Consider the following 16897-nt stretch of genomic DNA (forward strand, 5'->3'; position numbering starts at 1 on the left):
ACTGCAGTCCCAAAGCTGCCTAACTATCCAACTCGAGCAACCGCCTAATCCACGACTTTTTGGCCGCGACAGAAGCAATGGCCACCGCAGCCATCTTGTTCCCGGGAACGTCCATATCAAACACATGGAACCCACCCTTCCACACATGAAGTTCAGCCGAAACACCGAACCTCCACAAAGCAGACGCATAGGCAACCGCCTCATCACGGAAGACCTCAGCTTCCCCAACGTCCAGGAACGTAGGCGGCAACCCTGTCAGGTCCGTCGCACGCGCAGGCACAACAAGCTCACTGACTTCCTGATCCTCCGTTCGATCTTTCCCGAGCACAAAGTCCCAGGCCATCTGATTGACCTTTCCGCACCATGGCCCGGTATTCGCAAATTGCTTTGCTGATGCATGGTGGGGCCGGTCATCCAGCATCGGGGTGAGAAGCATCTGACCTAGGAGTTTCGTATCCTGGTTCCTTGTTACCAGCATGGCACATCCCGCCGCAATAGGAGCGCCACCTGAAACTCCCAGAATAATGATTTTCGCAGGGTCAATACCAAGTTCCTTGGCGTGGTTTACTACCCAGACGAACCCCGCGTAGCTGTCATTGAGAGCAGCAGGGGCTGGGAACTCAGGAGCCAAGCGGTATTCAACACTAATTGTGACAATGTCAATGCCCTCAAAGAAATGAATGGTGTTATCCAACGCGCTGAATCGATTTCCGGAAATTTGCCCTCCGCCGTGCACGACGTACACCGCTGGTCGGGACTTGTTCGACGAGGACTTTCGCGTGAAGACCGCGAGCGGGACTGCACCGTCGGTACCGGCGGCAGTGTGTTCCTCGTGTTTCAGGTCGGGGCATAGTGTAAGAATTGTTTCCGCTGAATAGGCGCTGGACACCTTGCGGAGGCTTTCGAGACTTTCAAAAATTTTGGGGTCGAGGATATTTAGTATTGGTTGCAGGGCGGGATCATATGGAGGGCGCAGGGGCAAGGCCTCTGGGGTTGGGATGTTTCCGGTCATTGCTTCAAGTCATGCGTATGCAAGATATGAAAATTAAGAGGAATGGACTTAGTATGTGACTTGTGGAAAGGCAATTATGTGGCAGATTTGAAGCTTTTATATCGTATTTTATACTTTGATCTTGGTAATAGAGATGGTAACCCTTGTAAATTCGGAAACCTTTCCGACGTTAGCGTTTAGTCTATATTATTGCTTCTTCATACTCCGTTGTTCCGGGTGGACTTTTGGTTATGGACGATATCGTCCAGTTTATTCCGTTCATTGGCGGTCCATCTGACGGAGTTAGGGTTAGTGGACACTCCGACCTACGGATCGCGGTTAGAGATTCTATCCGAGAAACATGCTTGAAACCTCGAATGATGTTGAGACCAGTTGATAAATTAACCTCGGCTTTGTGGGGATGAATACGAGATGCAAGCTGCGTGAGGAATGGGTATCGTTTAGTCTACATTCTCCGTTGTTCCGGGTGGAGTGGTTGTGGACGACATCGTCCAGCCTTCCATTCATTGACTGTCTATCTACTCCGCAATGAAGTCAAGGTCAATAGGACACTCCGACCCACGGATCAATCATCACGGTTGGGTGTTCTACCCGAAAAAGGCCTAGAAACCCCTTCGAGCTTGATGTCAGTTGATAAATTAACATATTTTAGCCTCGGGTGGGTTTGAATCTAAGATCTGAGTCTCCAAAAGGAATGGGTATCCGTTATTAATCCGGAGAACCTACCAGTTTGAAAAAGGCAAAAATAGTGTATGAAATCAAATTGGATCAAGTGTTTCTCTCAATCTATAGTGTTCTATAGCACGACTATGAACTAGTATACTTGGGCCCTGCTAGCCGCCACCTATGTAGCCGCGTATAACGCATAGGATCGACGGCCGTCAAGCAGCCATAGTAGTCACGGCCGGAGTCGTGAATCCCGCCGTCAATATTACGAGCCTAGCACTATGTGCAACTCCGCTCGAATTACATACCCGGATATCTAAGGCTGGAAAAATCCTCGAGCCCCACGCGCTAGTACTATACGACCCCGAATTCTAAAATAATAGGCTAGAAATCCGACGTGTATACCGGCTTATACTTTTAGTATGCGCTTAAATATACCTATCCCGGATAGGACGACGAAACGGTTACGCTCTATCTCCTATCGGGAGGATGGAACGGTCGATTCTAGGTGACTTGTGGAAGCGGATTCGCCACTAGCGGGGAATCTATGGCTGCATTCTATATGATACCAGGTCTAGTGGACGGATATGCCGTTATAATGATAGGCGGGGACACGGTGACGATCTAGAGCGATCTTTATTCGACGCTGGGTCCTGAGTGCTTTCCAGCCCGGGGAATGTGAATTGGCATCCGCTGGAGAACTTTACGCACGTCATGCTCTATGATATGGCGGAGATTGGTAAAGCAATTACGAAGTCGTTCTACGGGGTTGCTCCGCATCATTTGTACTTCCATAGTGCGTCAACCGGTAGGAGATAGGCGCTTATGCTGGCCCAGAAATACCCTTAGGGCTTTGACGGGATTCTGGTGATTTGTCTTGCGATTAACTTTCCGCAATTCGCTATGGCAGATTATTGGCCCTAGTGTATCTCCCCGCGGATGTGAGATTAATGCTATCACGGCAGAGACCATCAAGGACTGTGATGGATTGGATGGTGTGTTGAATGGGTATATCTCATTGCCTGGCGCATGCGAGTTTGACTCACATGTTCTTGTTGGACAGAGCTATGACTGCGGTGGTTCTACTGAGACTTTCACCAATGCTGCTGCAGATGTCGTCCACGCAACTTGGTCAGGCCCTCGGAGTTCAACTGGAAAATGGCAGTGGTATGGGTTTGCGAAGGACTCCCCATTGGGCGGTTCTGGTATGGAAGCCGCGAGTACGCTTTATGGCAGTGACAGTGACAGTGACGGTGATGCCCCCTATCGAGGCGTCCTATTCCCCATCTGGACGTCCTAGATTCAACACTTTTTCAGGTGTCTGAGGCTAGGGACCCAACTTTGCCTAAATCGCTCAAGTGTGTGGGTTAATAGGCTTCTAGCTTCTACAGGACAGATAGATGGCATAGGGCTTACTATATATTCAGTGAGTTAGGACATGAAGTTATAATACCTAGTGTTAGTTTTGAACCGTAGCGGAAATCTACAAGAATCTACATAGCCGTATGATTGAATAAAAGAAACCTCTATTTACATGTTCGAGTCTACAGACTACATGAGATCATAAAAGCACAATATGATATCTTAGAGAGTTATATACTATGAAGAGGGGATTAAGCAGGAAGAGACTATAGGGGTCTGTGGGAAATGACACAGCAAAATACCAGTAGGCCATAACAAAAGCCTCGATTCTTGTTGCTAGGGAGGCCATATACCCTTGACACAGTCTACTACCACCACTACCACGGAGGGGACATTCATGTGATGGCCGATATTCAACATTGCAAATCCAGACATCTGGGGTCCCAGACCGGAACGCCGGGGACATGTCTCCCCCGTATGGGGTTTTTCGGGGGTGGGGTCCGGGGTCAGGTCCGATGTCCGGGGTGGACGATTTTGCCCCAATGTTAGAGTTCAATAGTCAATCCATTGGCCCGGAATTCTACTACTTCCAGTGCCTAGACCATCAAGCTCTAACTTCCTTCAAACCGAACCGGTTGGAGGGATCGGAAGTTGCGCTGTGTGCAGGAACCAGCTAGGATGGACTCGCCTATATCCATAACTTATCCCCCACTCAGAAATACAAAGTCGGAAACAGATCAAGAGCAAACGAAAGACACCAAACAGCAGTACTTCTAAGCTTGAAGAGACCCTGCCGAAGACAATAATTCACCATGAGCAAACCCGCCAGCGAGCATAGCGAGTTCGCACACTCGCCAACCCAAGATGACCTGGAAGAAGATGAAGAGTTCACTTTCAGTCTGTTCGTCATGGGCAATATCTTTGCCCTCTGCTTTTTGGTTTTAGCTGGTGCCTGGTCCAGCACTGTTCCATCATCCGCCATTCCATTCATTGCCCAGCGATTCCCCAATGAGGCTGGACAGGCTGCCTGGATCGCCGCCGCTCCCTCGGTGATGGGGGCAATTCTGCAAGCGATCATCGGCGACCTCTCTGATATTTTCGGGCGTCGAGCCTTTCTGCAAGCGGGCTGTGTCGTAGGGACTGTTGGGATGATTATCGGAGGGCGAGCGACTAGCATCAAGATGCTCATCGGCGGCCAAGTTCTGAACGGTCTAGGAAATGCCTCCATGTTCCTCGCCTCGGCCTTGGCCCAGGAAATTGTTCCGAAGCGACAACGGCCCCTCCTCCTTGCGGCAATCACTACTGTCACCAGCGTATCATATATCTGTGGCCCCATCCTGGAAGGTGTGTGTATCAAACAAAAAGTGGGCGGAATACTGGAGGGGTGGCGTATTGGCTTCTACATCGGTGCTGCCTTGTGGGCGATTACCCTCGCTTTTATCACCACGTTGTATCATCCTATGCCTAGGCCCAATCCCGAGGGTCTATCGATCATGCAACTTCTGAGGAAGGTAGACTGGTTGGGTATAGCGTTTTGCTCGACAGGTGTCACGCTATTCCTGGTTGGTCTGAACTACGGGGGAAACCCATATTCCTGGGATTCAGCGGTGGTTCTAGGGACTTTGATCCCGGGGCTTGTGGTCTCTCTCTGCTTTGTTCTTTGGGAATGGAAAGGAACAAAAACCGGTCTCATGCATCACGATCTTTTTGTTGACCGAAACTATGTTCTCACCGTGTATGTCCGGGTGGTTGGTGGAATCGCGCTTCTCGGCGGACAGGCCTATCTCCCCCAAGTAGCAGCGTCCGTATTTGAGACCGACGGTCTCACAACAGCCGTCTGGCAACTCCCAATGACAGTCAGCTCGATGATCGGCAGTGTCATTGCGGCCTTCTTTTGAAAAAATTCAAGGAGGCCCGGTGGATCATTACACCGTTGATTTTGACGCTCATGCTGGGCGCTGGGCTAATGCTCATCATCAAACCGGGCATTAGCTTCGCCGCCTGGTTCTTCCCCGCCGCCATGATCGGAATCACCGTCGGCGGAGAAGCAAGCCTCATGACCGTGCTATCGAGCTACTTTGTCCCAAATCACCTCATCGCGACGGGGGTCTGCGTCGCAAATGCAGCCACACTCCTAGGTGGAGCCGTCGCAGTGACCATATACAGCGTGGTGTTCAACAGCAAGATCAAGAAGGCGCTTCCACTTAAGCTATCTGAGTCGGTGCTGCAGGTTGGCCTCCCGGAATCTAGCCTTGCCGATTTCCTCGTCGCGTACACAACTGGCAATCCAGCGCTGGCGAATGTGCCGGGGGTTACGCCCGTGGTGCTTAGTGCTGCGCGGGCGGCGAAGAAGGTTGCTTATGCGGATAGTTTCAGGTATATTTGGTATATTCTTCTTGCGTTTGCGGGGATCTGTCTTGTTCCTGCGTTGCTCTTTTCCCCCACTGCGAAGTATATGACGAATGAGGTTGCAGCGCCGGTGCAGGAACGGAGGGCCAAGGCTGGTGGGGCCAAGGCAACTAGTGAGGTCAAGGAAACTAGTGAGGACTAGTTAGCTAACTATGGCTAGTCAAACTAGGTTATTGGCAGTATCTTGGCGCTGGAGAGGATGTTTGGTAGATAATAGAATGGTAAGGTGGTTGCGGTTTCAAGCCCTAATGTGATTCAAATGTTGTCTTAAATTATGGCTCTTCTCAGACATTAAACTACTTTAGGACTAGTGTTTGCTTTTATTTAAACATCGTATTTCCGGTGTAGGTTCCTTTGCCTGAAATTGAAATGGGAATGGTACCTCTCCCTCAGTTATCATAGTTCTAGGCAACAGATTTCGTCCCCCTTTCCAGAGTCCACAAGTCCGTTTCCCCTACACTTCCAACTCCGCACTCTCAGACACATGACTATGGAGTCTGCCAGCCGTCGCGTTCGTCGCCGAACGCCCAACTAACTGGAGAGGAAGAGAGCAGCGGACAAGGTAACCCAGCAGACGAAACGCGAATTAGATCGCCAGCAGCTGGTGGAAATCCACGACAAGGTCAAACAGATAATGCAAGACATGGCTGACCTGCAAAAAAGCATCGACATGGTCCTTGGCACCCTGACCATCCTCAACTTCACTACGCATCCACTTCCAGCTTGTGCGAGCGAAATCTCGCCCACACAGAATCCTGTGCTAGAGAGCCGATCCGCTCCACCGGAGCTTCACGAGCAGGCTGGCCGAGAACTCGTATCGGTTGACTGGGGTCTAGCCAACTCGACAGGCTCTCCCGCAGGTCCGCAGTTCCCAACCGGAGGCGATGTCTTCCGGTCGTCGGTTCCAACAACTTGTTGCTGCCGGCCGCAGTCGCACGATTCCTATAGCGAATGCTTCGAGTACACTGTCTATACTGCCTTAATGAACGCCCACTATGCCCCGCAGCAGTTCTCTTGCCCAACGGAAACCATCCCGCGCCTTCCATTCCTCCAGGCCCTGCTTTTAATTAGATACGGCGAAAACGTCGTCTCGCAGGTTATCATCAAAATGCTAAGGTGCCCAGGACCTACAGACTTCTGCGTCGCTACCAGTGCGTTTCTTCTAATATACTGGGTCCTTCGTATACGTTTTATCCATTCCCCCGTCCTTGTAGCCACTGTCACTTACCAGATATCTAGTATCGGTTCTTCCCGTCAGCAGAGAACCCCGAGATATCCCCCAGTAGCTCCGCACAACCGAGATCCAAGACAATATGTCATACCCAATCTGGGCTGACTTCGTGCATTTCCCACGGCTACGGGACGCGTTGGTGTTAGATTCAATCGAGTACGTGAAGAACGAGCTCAACGTGGACTACGCGGCATCTAACCAAATTGGCCGAGTTCGCGCCCGATTCTCGTGAGGGGCCAAAACTTCGAGACCGAGTTAAACCCAGGATTTGTAGCGCATGTTGCAGTCTTCGAGAATTGGTCGCTGGATGGGACTTTTTCAAGGAAGTACCCCCAGATGGCAGAGTTGGTTACCGTTAGAGCTTGATTGGCCTCTCATATGTGATGCCTTCCGGCCTTCCGTGCATCCGGGTTTGTTGTGCCGTACGTGCTCGTCGCGGTTGTGGAATATAATGTATAGTAAGTTTGTTAGTGGAGACGAATAGGGTATCTGGAGGGATGTTCGCCTATGTAGGATACTTGGCTAGGCTAGGCCTGTTAGTACAGGATTAAGTAACTTTAATTCCTTGCAATGGTAGCGCGTTGTTTTGGGTCGTATCCGGAGGAAAGGATCGCATATCAGGGGGACTAGTTCATGGAGGTGGACGACATCGTCCACGCATTGCAATTGGCGATCAATGGCGAAACACACTTTATGCTTCTAAGGGACCCATCATCCTTGTAGAAGTAGAGATACCTGTGTCCATATAGCTCAGCAGACTTATAAATCATCTCAGATCCATCTAACCGTTCTACAAGAGCAGAGAATCATTACCTAAAGTCAACAATGTCCACCTCCACCCTATACACCAACCCAGCGGTGCACGCCGGTGCAGCAAATAGTCACTCTAAGCTCCCTCGGCCTCCCTTCGACCCAGCCCTCGAACACGTAAGAACCGCCATCCCATCTGAAAGCTTCCAAACCCTCAATACCATCCGCGGCCACCCCTACAGCTTCTCTCTCGACTCAGTCCTCTCTCGTTTCCCGCACCTCTCGCACAAAGAATATACCATCCCAACCCCGGACCCCAACTACGGCCAGGATGATACAATCACCCTCTCCGTCTTCACCCCCAAGTCCCACACCACCCCGCTCCCAGCAATCTACAACATCCACGGTGGCGGCCAAATCGCCGGCGACAGATTCACCGGCCTGGAATTTGTAATTGCCTGGTACACAGAAAATGACACTGAAGTCCCCCTCCCCGCCGTGCATATATCAGTCGAATACCGTCTTGCCCCCGAACACCCCGCTCCAGCAGCCCTCCACGACTGCTACAACGGTCTAACCTGGGTCGCCGAACATGCAGAAATCCTCAACATCGACGCATCCAAGATCCTAGTACAGGGGGTATCAGGTGGCGGGCCTCTAGCGGCAGCATGTGCAATCAAAGCGCGAAACCACGGCTCTCCTGCGCTTCGTGGTCAGCTGCTTTCTACACCGATGCTGGATTATTCGGGGGAGTCGGTTTCCGCGAGGCAGTTTGAGGATCAGGGGCCGTGGAATGGGAGGACGGATCGGTTGGCTTGGGGCTTTGTTCTGGGATTAGAGCAGCCTAATTCTGCTGAGGGAGAGGTGGCCACTCTAGGTAGTAGGATTAAGGAGAAGGGAGATAGCGTGAGTGAGTTGATTTCTCCAACGGAGGCCACGGATCTCGCTGGTGTTGTGCCGGCATTTATTGACGTGGGGGAGGCGGAGGTCTTTCGCGATGGAGCAGTGCAGTATGCGTCGTTGCTCTGGGAGAGTGGTGTATCGGCTGAGTTGCATGTTTGGCCGGGGGCGTGGCATGGGTTTGATATGTTTGCGCCGGATGTGCCGGTGTCAAAAGCAGCTGTTGCGGCGAAGAAGAGCTGGCTTAGGCGGATTTTATCTGAGTGACTTTTGTGTAGACACTTGGAGTACCTTTGAGCCTTTATTGGTGTAGGCTTTTATATATATATTGAACGCATTTTTGTTGAACTATTGGTCTTGGGGCCTATCCCATTCCAACATCCAACTTGGTGTCATATTTTCCCTATAACAATACGCGCCATTCACTTCAGTTATTATATTGACATCTATATCAAGTGCTTGCGGCGACAATTAGTGATAACGAGTTTCCCTCCTTGCTACATACGCAGTTCGGTATATTCACCAGCCAACCCGGATTTCCATAATGCACCGGAAACGCCAGATGAGAAGTACTTCCCAACGGGCCGCTTGGAATCTTCTTTCGTGTGCTATGATGGGTATCCCAGGCTGTCTAGACTGAAGTATGATGATACAGCCAGAGTAACTCATCCCTGTGGTGCAACTGGAATTGATCAGATCGAAGTGGTGGTTCCATCTTCCCATTTGAAGAACTTTTAACTATTCGAGGCTGCTCTCTAGCATTGCCATATATATGATTGAATTTCTGAATATCGTACATATTATATTAAGTAACACTAAGCTCAAGAGATGAGAAATTTCACACAGGCTAGATATTCGAATCCTTCAACGAATTAAGACAAGTTCTTGGCGGCCGCAATGTCTAAATGGTGATTTGTCTTCAAGTCAGTAGCTAATCCTACATGTAGTTTGAAACGAAGCGATGCATACCGGCACGTACTGCGCGCCATGCTTCCGCAAGACGCTCATCTTTCCACTCAAATATCAGTCCATCTGGAACTGAGGCATCGTGAATATTCCAAATTATCCGAGAGGCTCGGTTGTCGGGATAGATTTCGAACCGAATCTTATAGTATGAGGGATCTGTGATATTATATCTTCCGCTCTTCTTCATATCGTCAAAGCTCATGCTCCACTCAAAGACGTGGTCGTGGTAGTGACGGAGAGGGTAGCGCTGTGAGTCGAGACCTTGGAAGGAAACCATAAGGTCACTCTCTGACTCTGGACTCAGAGTGACTTCCAGCATGTACTTATGGTTTTGACTGTTGTACTTGCCCACGTAGCATTCAAGGGGTAGTGGTGGTGCTCCTTGGGTTTTCTCTTCGCTCAATCTGTTATGCAGTGTAGCAAACCGATCGACTGCTCGTCTTCTACCTTCTTCTGCGAGTCTGACGTAATCGGTGGGCTCGGCGAAGTCGAAGAGGCCCTCGACCAGGATTCGTGCGATCCAGTCAGCAACATCGGTCGCCGCAGTGGTGTTCATGAGAACTACAACGGCCGACTGTGTCTCGGGAAACAACGCAAGGAAGGAAGAGTATCCCGGTCCTCCGCCTTGGTGATAAATCATGAGCCTAGACTGGTTTCCAGCCCTGGAAATAGGCTGCTTAGACATTTCCGAAATATCTGAGTTTCCACCGAGAAGGGCCATAACCCCAGGAACCTGGGCTCTCGCCCAGCCAAATCCGTACGATTTCTCCAACAAAGACGGATTTTGCATTGCGATATGGTTGCTAAGGATGTGCGGTATTTGTTTCAATACTGTGTTGGGAGATGCCTCGGCGCTCTGGCTCGCAGCCATTGTTTCCTTGGCCCATATGAGAAGATCACTTACTGTTGAATGAGCTCCACGAGAAGCTTCGAATAATGTATCCGCAAAATTGGGTTGAAATTTCAATGGATAAATCTCCCCGTTGCTAAGAGAAGCATGCGGTTCAGCGACATTGTTGCCCTCTTCAAATGATGGCCGCAAAGTGGTAGAAGTCATCCCAAGTGGCCGGAATACCTGATCTTGAAGATACTCGTGAAGTGGCTGTCCAGATATATGCTCAATTATATGCGCAGCGATTGTGTATCCCCACGGACAGATCAGCCAGCTCTCACGGTGGGGAAGCGGGCTAGGGATACGGTTGATAGTTATCAAGAACTCTTCAAGAGACGGCTGTATGTTGCCATTTCCACCGTCAGCTAGCAAAGTTGCTATCTCTCCATCCAAGCCACAGCGATGTGCCAGAATATCGGCTATTGTTGATCTGTGGGTCCAGTCGGCGCCAGCATGGTCAATATCGGGTATCGTTTCTCTCAGGAGGGTTGTCCACTGAAGCTTTCCCTCGTCCACAAGTTTCCCAACACCAGCAGCTACCATTGACATGGTGATATGTCCGACTCCGTACTGGGTGTGTGCGTCTGGAGGTGCTGTTTTGGATTTGTCGCGAAATCCAAAGTTTTCGGTCCACAAAGTTTCTCCATGCTCAATGACTCCAATAGAAACGCCTGGAACGCCCTCTATTTTGCAAATATTGTCGATCGAGCTGCTCAATTGCCGCAGTCGGTCGATGCTCGGCGGGGTTGACCTGCATAGGGTCAGCGAGCGGATCACCCAAGGTAGAGCAAGCCGTGAATAGCCAAGGAAACTTGGAAAACGCGCGAGACGTGCATTTTGGGTGTTCTTTTCTTGTTCTCTTGGAGTGCGAGAAGCTAGGTTTGAAAGTGAGTTTTAGGCAGCCAGATCGTAACCCCGCCAGCTACAAAGTACATGCCCACGTTACGTCGGATGATCCTCCTAGTTTAGCGCGCTGATATCAGCGCCGTAACCCGGTTTTTTGTCTTCTTTATGTAAGATATCGCCTTTTGGGATCGAAATCTTTGACCCAGGCCAAAGGCTAAACTATTATCTACATATGATGAACTAGGCCAAAGCCCCATTTGCCGAATCTACTTACGGCTGTAGCTATTATCCCCTATATAAAAAGGGACAGATTACTCGCAAATGATACGGTTAAAGTGCGGCTCTTACTACACCCATGGATTTAACTAGTCGCCGGCGAACTCGATGACGTCAACCATAAAATATAAAACTGATTTCCATGTCTCAGATACATTCTCAAGAAAAGCCTGTGTGTTGGTCTTTGAATTTCCACAATATTTCATGATTAATCGGAGTGATTGAAGACGCACTATGTCAAACTCGTACATTCTGATAAAAGGTGGAACGGTGATCTCCATGGTGGCGTCGGGAGGGAAGCCCCTCTACAATTGCGACATTCTACTAGAAAACGACCGGATAAAGGATATAGGTCAAGACTTATCCGTGCCGACTGGATACATCGTGTCCACGATCGATGCAAAAGATTGTATCATTACCCCGGGGCTCGTTGACGGCCACCATCACATGTGGCAGCACCTCCTGCGCGGTATCACAGCTGATTGGTCTCTGTTTGGCTATGCATGTCACCTGAGGAGCGTCTATGGAAGTCTTTACACACCAGACGATGTCTACTTTGCCACGTACGCTGCTGCGTTGAGTTTGCTCAACAACGGCGTCACGACCGTCCTGGACCACTGCCACGTTATAAACTCGCCTGCACATGCCGACGCAGCTGTGAAGGGCTTGAAGGATGCCGGTATTCGAGGAACATTCTGTTATGGATTCTATCAGAACCCAAAAGAACCCGGGGATTTCGCGAGCACTGCGACAGACACGTTTGACCAGGCCGCACGAGTCGATGATGCTCTTCGTGTGCGCGAAGAGCACTTCACGAACAATGATGCCGACAGTTCGCTTATCACTTTTGGTATTGCGTTGAATGATCCGCCGACTCAGCCCCCGGAGAAAACAATCGGGGAACTGAATACTGCGAGAAAGCTCAGGGCTAGGCTCACGACTGTACATTCTTCAGTAGTATCTCATGATGGGGCCCCTAAGCCTGAAGTCGTCCAGAACTTCGCCAATGCACAACTCATGGGACCGGATCTTGTATTCAGCCACGGAGGTTGGATGACAGATAGCGAGCTGGCTGCGGTGCAGAGTTCCGGGGCTGGTGTTGTTGGGACGCCCGACACGGAGCTGCAAATGGGCATGGGATATCCCGTAGTATGGAAAGCTGCCGATCTAGGCTGTCGGTCGTGCCTTGGGCTCGATATCACTTCGAATCAAGGTAATGATTTCATGGCACAGATGAGGTTGGCTCTTCAGACGCAACGAGCTCGCGACTGTGATCATCGTACAGTCCACCGAGATGTCCGCAGGAAGACAGTAGATGTGTTACGCATGGCAACTCTGGGAGGCGCAGAGGTTATGGGAATGGACTCGTTGATTGGTTCTATCGTGCCTGGTAAAAAGGCTGACCTGGTGATGTTCCGCTGTGATGACATTGATACCGTGCCCGTGATTGATCCTATCGCGACTGTGATCTTCCATGCATCGCCAAAGAACATTGACACCGTTATCGTCGACGGAAAGATTGTCAAGCAGAATGGTCGGCTTGTTGGTGTTGATTTTGAGTCCCTACATGATCAGATTGTATGCAGATCCCAACGACTGAGGGACCAAGCAGGCAAAGTCGATATGGAGAAGGCGGAATCGCTATTCCACTCATTATTCGAGAAGGCCATGGAAAATTAAAGGCTGTGATGGTTTATCTGGGTTTCAATAAATACAAGGTATTGATTTTCCACCCATCAGAAAAACAGATGTAAATTTTGTATTTGTACCTTTGGTATGGGCGTGCCATACAAACGGTACCTAATTTCTGAGGATTGGATGGATAGGCTCTGATAAATAGTGGAAATACACCAGACAAGATGCCAAATGCACCTTCAATAAAAGACCTCCAAGCAGCCTGTACAGTCGAGTAACAATGCCAGAGATAGATTGACATTTTGACTGTACCATGAAGAGGGTTTGTGGTAGTAAACAAATAGTAAAGTCACATGAGCAAGATTGTAAGAGCGTGTTGAGATGCAGGATCCCGTTGTGTATACGCGATACGTTACAGTATATTTCTAATATCACATCGCCAACTGGCCTGAATACGCAGGTTATGCATGTTACACCCGAATCGCTGCTGAACCACATCTACCTGTGTCTAGCATCCAGCTTGTCCTATATAATACCTCTATATTCCACAGTTCTGAATCTGGAGATCTTGCACTGTATTATCATTCTTTCTGGTACACTTCCTCACGTTGTATTCGCCAGAGTGACTTGCAAGTCATTCTTACCCTGATTTCCACCCCGTCTATATAGCGCACTCACCCTCGTCACCCCTGGCTACCCCCCTTTATCGGGGATAAAACTCTATACTGATCTACTTTATATAGTAAATTTATTTCTGAATATTCCGATACCCACTCCTCTGTCGTCTCAATAAAGGTCTCTTAGACTGGGCCAATGCCCTTTATGATGCAATTGGAGAGTCGCGTTAAGGGGAGACACGGGGTTGCTCAACGACTGAATTGCTTAGAGGTCAATACGATGTGGCTTACATGTCAGGATGCAGTCTCCTACAGACGCAAAGCTTCACTAACAAGAGTCCTTAATACCCTCGAAAGCTGATTTTGAATCGTTCAAGATAGGTTCATTTGGCAGGTTCCAAGGTTGGTCAAACTGGGATTATCAAAACATGCAAGCTTACCTATGGAAAACCTGATTTTGGTCTCAAACTCCTTCCAATTTTTTTTTATTATCCTCTCCGTCTCTTTTATCTCTCACTTATTTCTTATTCAACTCATTCCTTCTGACACAATACCACACACACTCTAGCCATTTCTCAAGCTTTGACATGGCTACTTCTATGCATCCCCCCTCGGACAAATAAATCGAGGTCGGGAAAGAAAGAAGTCACCAGGTAGTGACCTGCCCCCTTATAGATTACTATTTTACACGTTCGCTAACCATTATTTCTATCATAACAACACTTCCTTGATGCACGTCAATTTACTACCGAATGAAAAGGCTCCAATGTCTCAAATGATCTCCCTTATCTCCCCATCGAGGCTTGCTAATGCCTCTATGACTTGGAGCCGTTACATGAAGAAATATTACAAATAGGTAGTATTCCAGGAATGGTGAATAAGAATCGCCGGCCGCGAATGCGGGCTTGTGTGTCTAAGACTTTTTAGTAGTCTTCTTAGTATAGTAGTATTTTTGGATATTCTTCTTCGATATTGTGTTTAGATGTTAACCCCCACCCCGGCGCTTAGCTTTATGGTAGATAGATGACTTTTCCATATATAACTTGTCAAATGTAAATACGAGTTCACCGTTCAAGCGTAGAATTTAGAGTAAAGAAAGTGAAGACTTTCGAGAATTCAGGTATTGAGAAATAAGGGATCGCCAATTAGAGCATAGAGAATCTAATTATTGAGAATATGACTATCGAGAATTCGAATCAAACTTATTAAACTTATATAGAGAATTGATGTGATATTACTGTATCTAGATCTATAAAATGCTCATATGTATTACATAGTATACTGTAGGCAAAAGTCTGGTACAGCGCACTGGCGGTTGGAGAATACCGTAATCTATAAGAACAAGCCTAAAAGGTAGTCGGACTATGCGAATTAAAATGTTTGGAAATCCATGGATTTCATTCATCTTTCTTTTCGTTGTGACTAGATTAGTTCGGACAACTATTGTAGCGAGATAGGCTAACAGATTACATAGATTATAAATCCTTAAGCAAATCCGTGGGCCATATGAAGCCTTCCCGATACAACCTTGGAAGGAGGGCGAATTTAGTATTGTTGATCAAACCCCTGGCCTGTGGCGTGGGGACTGGAGGCGCTATAGACAAGGTATAATAAATCAGGCTGAGAATTACAAGTCGCGCAACCGCCGCACTAATCCTGAAACGATGCTGATCTAGTTATTATTGGATGACAGAACTGTTCAAGACTCTCAGTCTCTTGGCATCTGCACATAGCCACTTCGTTATTCATGTGCCAATTATATCTCTTGTCTAGCATTGCTCCTACTTATCGATGCGCGGGATATGGAATCTATATCACCCTCGTCTCGTCGCTCCGGGTCGCGCGCTAAAGCACCCGGGTGCCACCCGACCGCACTGGCCACGTCCAAAGCCGAACGCTAACAGTTAGCCGTTTACCATTTACACACTGTAGCTGACTCCCCCCCTTTTTTGGGGATAAATATCTATATCTTATATAAAATATAGTAATTTTATTTTTGAACATCTCGATATTTACTCCAGACATAAAGGTCTCTGGCATCAATGTTATGGGAGAGTCGCGTCAAGGGGATGACTTCGGACCTTGAAAGCGGGGTTGCTCTGCGAATGAGCTCCTTCGAGGCAATGTGGCTTACATGTCAGGATGTCTCACATTCAAGACGAGCTCGCTGGCAAGTTGCCCAGACTGGGCATCCCAGTCTGGGATTATCAAAGCATGCAAGCCTATGGGAAACGGAGACATCCAAGGCACATTTCTCACTAATAATGACATGCCACGACATATTTGGGTACATATGCCTCTCTGCAGGTGATGAGCGAATAACAAGCATGTACGGAGTACACATACCCTGATTTGGTTTCAACAAAATAGTGAGGCTGGGCACAGTTCAAGCCCACTACTGTTCCCAATCATTCTGCCTTGCGGCGGCAACATGACTCGCGTCTCAATTCCCTCATTCTCATTTCTTATAAGTATCATCTCCTTCTCCCCTCATCTATCACTTATTGCTCATTCACCCCATTGTCTCTGACACAATCACCCACCATATTATTATCAACACACGGATCATTTCCCAATCTTCAACATGGTTATCTTTATGGACCTCCCCTCGGACCAGGAAATTGAGGTCTTTGAGAATGTGGTTCTCCAGAAGGTCTACCATTTCACCCAGCGAGCTCTGATTCGCGAGGCTCTTCAAGGCTCGGCGCCATTCAATGCCGGGGGCAATAAGACCCTCGCCATGGCTGGCGATGCGCTTCTTGACCAAAGCCTTATTGATCAGGGTCGATCGAGAAAGAAGTCACCAGGTAGTGACCCCCTTATCGATTACTATTTTGTATATGTGCTAACCATTATTGCTATCAATAGAAGAGATTACGAACGTCCTCAACACGGTGGCCTCTAACAAAAACTTGAGGGACCGGGCCATTGCCATTGGTCTTGATCCCTTTCTCATCAAGAATCCGGGCCAGTGGGGCGTTATAGCCGGGAAAAATGTCATGGCTGATGCCATGCAAGCTATCATTGGTGCTGTCTATTATGACTCCAACAAGAACCGCGAGGACTGTGAAAGAGTCATGGCTGTCCTCGGCATCTCTTGGCCCGAGTGATCCATCGCGGTTGTCCCTTCAACGGTACTTCCTTAACAAGGGAGCATTAGGAAGCCTCGATGCGGAGGGAGGAGAGATCCTTTACAGCGCTGGACCTTTTTCATTCGGCAGTGAAGTGGCCTGTGAAGTGACTTGCATGTCACAGCACTATTAAATGAGCCTTTTCCAGTCTGCAATGGATCTCTCTTATCTCCACACTGCGGCTTCCTTTTGAGTCCATGTTTG

General features: G+C 48.8%; 9 protein-coding genes across 9 annotated transcripts; 7 read left to right on the forward strand and 2 right to left on the reverse strand.

The window, feature by feature from the left end:
• Positions 1–19: 19 nt before the first annotated feature.
• Positions 20–1012, reverse strand: N7517_010030 (alpha/beta hydrolase; the record flags this gene model as incomplete). The annotated part of the gene is made up of 1 exon (XM_056727753.1): positions 20–1012. The coding sequence occupies one exon, from the start codon at positions 1010–1012 to the stop codon at positions 20–22; it is 993 nt and encodes a 330-aa protein (XP_056576325.1).
• Positions 1013–2392: 1380 nt separating this feature from the next.
• Positions 2393–2978, forward strand: N7517_010031 (uncharacterized protein; the record flags this gene model as incomplete). Its single annotated transcript, XM_056727754.1, is given in 3 exon segments — positions 2393–2417; positions 2435–2474; positions 2603–2978. The coding sequence occupies 3 exon segments, from the start codon at positions 2393–2395 to the stop codon at positions 2976–2978; spliced, it is 441 nt and encodes a 146-aa protein (XP_056576326.1).
• An 874-nt stretch (positions 2979–3852) lies between these two features.
• N7517_010032 (uncharacterized protein) lies at positions 3853–4938 on the forward strand (the record flags this gene model as incomplete). Its single annotated transcript, XM_056727755.1, has 1 exon — positions 3853–4938. The coding sequence occupies one exon, from the start codon at positions 3853–3855 to the stop codon at positions 4936–4938; it is 1086 nt and encodes a 361-aa protein (XP_056576327.1).
• A 50-nt stretch (positions 4939–4988) lies between these two features.
• On the forward strand, positions 4989–5591 carry N7517_010033 (uncharacterized protein; the record flags this gene model as incomplete). Its single annotated transcript, XM_056727756.1, has 1 exon — positions 4989–5591. The coding sequence occupies one exon, from the start codon at positions 4989–4991 to the stop codon at positions 5589–5591; it is 603 nt and encodes a 200-aa protein (XP_056576328.1).
• Positions 5592–6092: 501 nt separating this feature from the next.
• On the forward strand, positions 6093–6912 carry N7517_010034 (uncharacterized protein; the record flags this gene model as incomplete). Its single annotated transcript, XM_056727757.1, has 2 exons — positions 6093–6545; positions 6736–6912. The coding sequence occupies 2 exons, from the start codon at positions 6093–6095 to the stop codon at positions 6910–6912; spliced, it is 630 nt and encodes a 209-aa protein (XP_056576329.1).
• Positions 6913–7505: 593 nt separating this feature from the next.
• On the forward strand, positions 7506–8597 carry N7517_010035 (alpha/beta hydrolase; the record flags this gene model as incomplete). The annotated part of the gene is made up of 1 exon (XM_056727758.1): positions 7506–8597. One exon carries the CDS (start codon positions 7506–7508, stop codon positions 8595–8597), a length of 1092 nt encoding a protein of 363 aa, XP_056576330.1.
• A 670-nt stretch (positions 8598–9267) lies between these two features.
• N7517_010036 (Peptidase S12 Pab87-related C-terminal) lies at positions 9268–11591 on the reverse strand (the record flags this gene model as incomplete). The annotated part of the gene is made up of 2 exons (XM_056727759.1): positions 9268–10939; positions 11560–11591. The coding sequence occupies 2 exons, from the start codon at positions 11589–11591 to the stop codon at positions 9268–9270; spliced, it is 1704 nt and encodes a 567-aa protein (XP_056576331.1).
• N7517_010037 (uncharacterized protein) lies at positions 11545–12990 on the forward strand (the record flags this gene model as incomplete). Its single annotated transcript, XM_056727760.1, has 1 exon — positions 11545–12990. One exon carries the CDS (start codon positions 11545–11547, stop codon positions 12988–12990), a length of 1446 nt encoding a protein of 481 aa, XP_056576332.1.
• Positions 12991–16146: 3156 nt separating this feature from the next.
• On the forward strand, positions 16147–16672 carry N7517_010038 (ribonuclease III domain-containing protein; the record flags this gene model as incomplete). The annotated part of the gene is made up of 2 exons (XM_056727761.1): positions 16147–16369; positions 16431–16672. 2 exons carry the CDS (start codon positions 16147–16149, stop codon positions 16670–16672), a joined length of 465 nt encoding a protein of 154 aa, XP_056576333.1.
• Positions 16673–16897: the final 225 nt, after the last annotated feature.

The sequence above is a fragment of the Penicillium concentricum genome, assembly GCF_028827145.1.
Source record: "Penicillium concentricum strain IBT 3081 chromosome Unknown utg000004l_segment0_segment0, whole genome shotgun sequence".
Classification (NCBI taxonomy): Eukaryota; Fungi; Ascomycota; class Eurotiomycetes; order Eurotiales; family Aspergillaceae; genus Penicillium; species Penicillium concentricum.